Source organism: Oncorhynchus mykiss, chromosome 8 (genome assembly GCF_013265735.2).
Source record: "Oncorhynchus mykiss isolate Arlee chromosome 8, USDA_OmykA_1.1, whole genome shotgun sequence".
NCBI lineage: Eukaryota > Metazoa > Chordata > Actinopteri > Salmoniformes > Salmonidae > Oncorhynchus > Oncorhynchus mykiss.
Genome location: NC_048572.1, coordinates 18068492 through 18073593, shown reverse-complemented (window position 1 = coordinate 18073593; position 5102 = coordinate 18068492). Strand labels below are relative to the sequence as shown.

Sequence of the window (5102 nt, the reverse complement as noted above, 5' to 3'; positions counted from 1 at the left end):
ACATATATCACTGCCATGCAATAAGTATTGCAATCAATGAGGGAAAAGTACAGTTAGACCATGTTGTCAAGACATTTGAGAATTTCCACAGCAACGTTTTTGAAACCTCTGACTTTAAACATGTATTCAGTAGCCAAGGCTATTGCATTTTATATAGCTTTAATTTAAGCCTGTCGCCCCTCCCTCTCGTTTCGTTTGGTAGGCATAACGGGACACTCAAATATTATTCGCTCAGTCAATGTATTGTGTATGTATACACACGGTGTGCATTGAGGGGAAAACTGCACCATAATTGCTCATTATTAATATCCTAACTGACGTTTTGTATACTGTAGAATACATAGAATGATGCAATCCATTCGACGGTATCTTTATTAAAAATAAACATATTAAATTACAAAAAATATATAAACGTAACTTAAATGTGGTTCATATTGTGATTTGAGATTCATTTCTTACAAGATGGCAAAGGGTTGAAATGTGCATTTTATCAATATTTGATTGTCTCACATAAACAGTATTTTTTCAATATGAAAAACAGCCGCAACTAAATATACCTTCTATGAACACTGTCTGTTTCAAGTGAATCTGGCTGTATTCAGAGCACGTTCTGAAAGCGGTGGCTGCTCGAGCTCACCGAGCCAAAAAGCCAAACACCAATTTCTGCCTAATGCAAATGCCGATTCCTCATATTCACATTACATAATTGAGATTAAATTGTTACAAACAATAATGTCACCCTAACAAATGGATCATTATTAATCAATCATTAGGTATGACTTTGTTATGAGTGATTAAAACGTATTTCAAACCTCTGTATGCACCATAATTGCCCAAATTACCTTTTCGGTCGACTTTTTTTAATTTTGTGATTTTGAAAGTAAAATGTGTTGCCGCGACAAGATTATTTTTTTCATATTTGTTACAATCTGAAAAAAATCCATTGTTTCACTCGTTTTTAAGCCTTGCCCACTTTCTGTGTGAGGACTCTGATTGGCTGTATCTGAGCGCGGATGCCGTCATCGCTCGGAATGCTCATTCATCTGTGTACTTGGGCGTTGGACTCCGCATCTTATTAGCAACAAGGGAAATTTCTCCATTTTCCACCCTGTCTACAGCGAAAGCCACAAATCTGGGATTTTTTATTACTTCTCTTCAGTTGGCAGGTTTTCTGACATTTTCCCATTTTGTTCACTGCGACTGGACTTTGATTGCTTCTCCAGTAAACTTTTCAAAGAGGAACCTTCGCAAAGAGCTTGCGTTTAAAAAAGAGGCTAGTGGTCTTTGTTCGTTTTTTGGATCTGTTGAGTTTCTTTGTTGGAGCGAAAGCATGGGAGCGCAATTCTCCAAGACAGCTGCAAATGGCGAAACCGCGGTTGAAAAGCCTGGAGAGGCTGCCGCTTCACCAACCAAGACCAATGGACAGGTAATTGCGTTTGTTAAATGAAATATATGTATACGGTTGGTTTGCGTAAAAGTTTTCTCTGCGTTATTGTGGGCACTTATGGAGACGCACGCCGGGCTGTTGGAGCAAACGACCACGATGGGAAAACATTGATTCACAAGATTACATGTTCTATATAATCAGTACTATTTGATCATTGAGTTGAAATGTAATTTCTAAAAAATATATTAAGTCAAACTGATTTGGATAATTATGTGCATACAAATGCTGTAAATTAAACTCGTTTTCATTGATTCATTTGCGATGTGGGGATTTCCACACCGTTAAAATCCACAGCCTTTGTTTGAAATGTCTGATTGTGAGACATTGGGAATTGGTATCACATTGTAGGGTCCTATGGACCATAGGTGGCCATGAATTGGTAAATGGCAATTGGATCGGTAATATTTTGAATCAAAATCATATTTAAAACTGAGCACAAATGTAGTAACTTGATGCCATCGGTAAGTGAATGGGGGAGATGCACGACGCCAACAATGGCTTGCCACGGTCTACACGGCCACATCACCTCGCCTTTTGTTACAGATGCTCGTGTAGAGAACAGGGATGGTTACTATGACACTGAAGGCAGCTCAGCCACATTCGATTAATGCGCCCGTCCTGTAGATCTTATACTAAGTGTTGGAAAGGGTGGTGTTTATGAACGCGATATTGCAACAACAAAAATATGATTGTTTGAAGGTTCTGTGTAGTTTTTGAGATATCCATCTAGACGTTGCTCTGCGTAGTCGGGTGTATTAATGAGCAGCTGCTTTGCGTTGGTGCTTCGGTACTGGAGAGACTGGCAGAGGCGCATCGCCCCCTAGTGAAACACCCGAAACATTGCCTCCGTCATTGCTAGAATCAGCTCATTCTCGCTTGTGATTAGTGGGGAAATGTTTCAATCATGAATCACAAAAAAAAATGTTGAATTCTTAACTAGCAAAGTAATTACCGCCGCACGTGCCTAAAAGCCCAGTGATACCAAACAGGTAAAAACTTGAGATGAGGCTATATGCTTTTGTCTCCGTTTAATTTGTGGTGTCTACTGCCCCTTGTGTAACTGTGTGGCAATGGTCCAAGCCACACATTATATTTCCACGTTTGTTACTTGTATGATAAGACTTCAATTTCTCTTTAGGAAAATGGCCATGTGAAAGTGAATGGGGATGCCTCTCCTGCAGCTGCCGAGGCAGGCAAGGAGGTGCAGGCCAATGGCAGCACCACAGCTGAGGAGGCTCCAAAAGAAGAGGCTGCGCCTGCAGAAGTGGCGGCAGTAGATGGGGTGAATGCAGAGACTGTGTCTCCAGCAGCTGAGGGTGAGGCCACCAAGCCGGAGGGAGCCACGGCTTCAACCAGCAATGAGACCCCCAAAAAGAAGAAGAAGCGCTTCTCATTCAAAAAGTCCTTCAAGCTCAGTGGCTTCTCCTTCAAGAAAACCAAAAAGGAGACTGGCGATGGGGCAGAGGGTGAGGAGGCTGCTGCGTCCACTGAGGAGGCCAAGGCTGAGACAGCCGAGGCCCCAGAGGTCACGGCAGAGGGTGAGGAGGCCAAGCCTGCTGAGGGAGAGGCTGCACCTGCTGCTGCTGAAGAGGAGGCCAAGGAAGCAGCTAGCCCTGCAGAGGCCAAGCCTGAGGAAACAGCAGCAGCCCCCGCTGAGGAGGCCAGGGTAGCCCAAGCCACTGAGGAGCCAAAGGCAGAAGAAAAGCCAGCTGAGCCTGCTGCTGCAGAGGAAGCACCCATCTCGGAGGAGGCTGCACCTGCAACAGAGGCTGCATCCAGTCCAGAAGCCCCCGTTACTGCAGAGGCCGCTGTTGAGTAAAGCTGGAAACTCAGAGCAAAACAGAATAAATAAAAATTAAAAAGGAGAAAAAAAGATAATCAAAGAACATTTCCCTGTTTGTATGTTGGAGTGGTGCCAGTTGATGGCTTTGGAGAACTTGTCTACAACCAGGGATATTTTAAAGCTTTCCTTTTTTTGGTTTTCCCTTCCCCCTCCACAAAACCTGTCTCGGTCCATTGTTACTACCATTCCAACGGGCAGAGGTGGGTGGCTTAAATGTAAAACTACAGAAAAATACATCCACGCTCTGCCATATATTTTTTGCATCAGTATTACATGTTTTGTTTTTGCATTTTTATACAAAATGTAAACTTGTCAAAATGTATGGACATCCCCATGGTATGAAGGAGGTGGGGAAAAGTTGAGTTGTAAATGAAGGGGATTTTGGGGTGGGCAGGGGATGGAATAGAAGGTGGCACAATTGTGCCACAGACTGATGTAAAGAGTAATCTTAAAAAATTTGAATGAAACGACCAACACCTGTGTACCACGAGAGTACCATGCGATTTACAACACTAAGTCATTTTTACTATGAGACAAAATATTAAATTCCCAGAGCTAGGTTTAGGAAGTCATTTAAAAGAAATCATAGGAGCTTTTCACTTCTCATTAGCTGTACCAGTCAGTGATTCAGTAGAAATACAAGTTGTATAGGCTTTATTGTTTATTGCTGGTTTTATGACCTTAATAAAGTGTAAGTATGTATAGGCGGGGTGTTTTTAACTGTGATTATTGTACAAATGAAATCTTGATCTCAAGAAGCACATGAAGTTTGCAGCTCTTTTTCCACCCGCTCATTTTTGTAAGATAACGAAAACAAATTCATCCTGGAAGACCTTTTAAGCAATTTTGAACTCAACCAAGCTGTGATAAGTGGAATGGTTACTGTTTATATACTGTGGTATGTTTTGATTACAGCAGACAATGCTTTTCAGTGGTCTTTGACGAATTAAGGAATCTCTATCAGATGCAATGTTTGTGTAGCATCTTGTCTCTTTCTTTTCTTTTGTAAATACTGGAGAAGGTTTTACCAATTTGACTTAGAGATGGAATGTAACTTTGCTTACAAAAATTGCTATTAAACTCCTGCTTAAGGTGTTCTAATTTTCTGTGAGCACACTAAAAGCAAAAATAAATGTGAATAAAATTTGTGCAGCATCTGTGTTTTCATTTAACCAATTTCTGTTCAGTTAACTGTAAAGATGGAGGTGGTAAATTGAGTAATTTCAACAGCTAAGTGAAGACTTGTCATCATTGGATACAAGTGTGTTAACAGTAGTGTATTCAGGCTAACTGCCTTTTCTACATACTCAAAAGTTTAGGTATGTTTGCAAAAGCACCTTGCTTTAAGCAACAACACCGAGATGGTTTTGCTGATCAAAGCCAGTGTCAATGCCCCTCAGTCATATACACAAGTCCAACATGGACTCCTCAATGGTTTGGCCAAATCTATTTAATCTCACATTATTACAACTAGCATAAACTAGGTCTAACTTGTTCAAAGCCTTTTAAAATCAAGTATGGACCTGAATACAGTGCCTTTGGAAAGTATTCAGACCCCTTGACTTTCTCCACACTTGATTGTTACAGCCTTATTCTAACATTGATTAAATTAATTGTTTTCCTCATCAATCTACACCCCCCCCCCCAAAAAACATGGTTTAAGCTTATTTATAAAAAAATACAACTTACAGACCCTTTGCTATGAGACTTGAAATTGAGCTCATGTGCATCCTGTTTCCATTGATCATCCTTGAACTGTTTCTACAACGATTGGAGTCCATCTGTGGTAAATACAATTGTTTGAACATGATT

The 5102-nt window shown here is 40.8% G+C and overlaps 1 protein-coding gene across 1 annotated transcript; it reads left to right on the top strand.

Moving 5' to 3' along the window:
• The first annotated feature begins 999 nt into the window (after positions 1-999).
• Positions 1000-4442, top strand: LOC110529520 (myristoylated alanine-rich C-kinase substrate). The gene is made up of 2 exons (XM_021611765.2): positions 1000-1426; positions 2586-4442. Exons 1-2 carry the CDS (start codon positions 1331-1333, stop codon positions 3264-3266), a joined length of 777 nt encoding a protein of 258 aa, XP_021467440.1. The 5' UTR covers positions 1000-1330; the 3' UTR covers positions 3267-4442.
• The last annotated feature ends 660 nt before the right edge of the window (positions 4443-5102 follow it).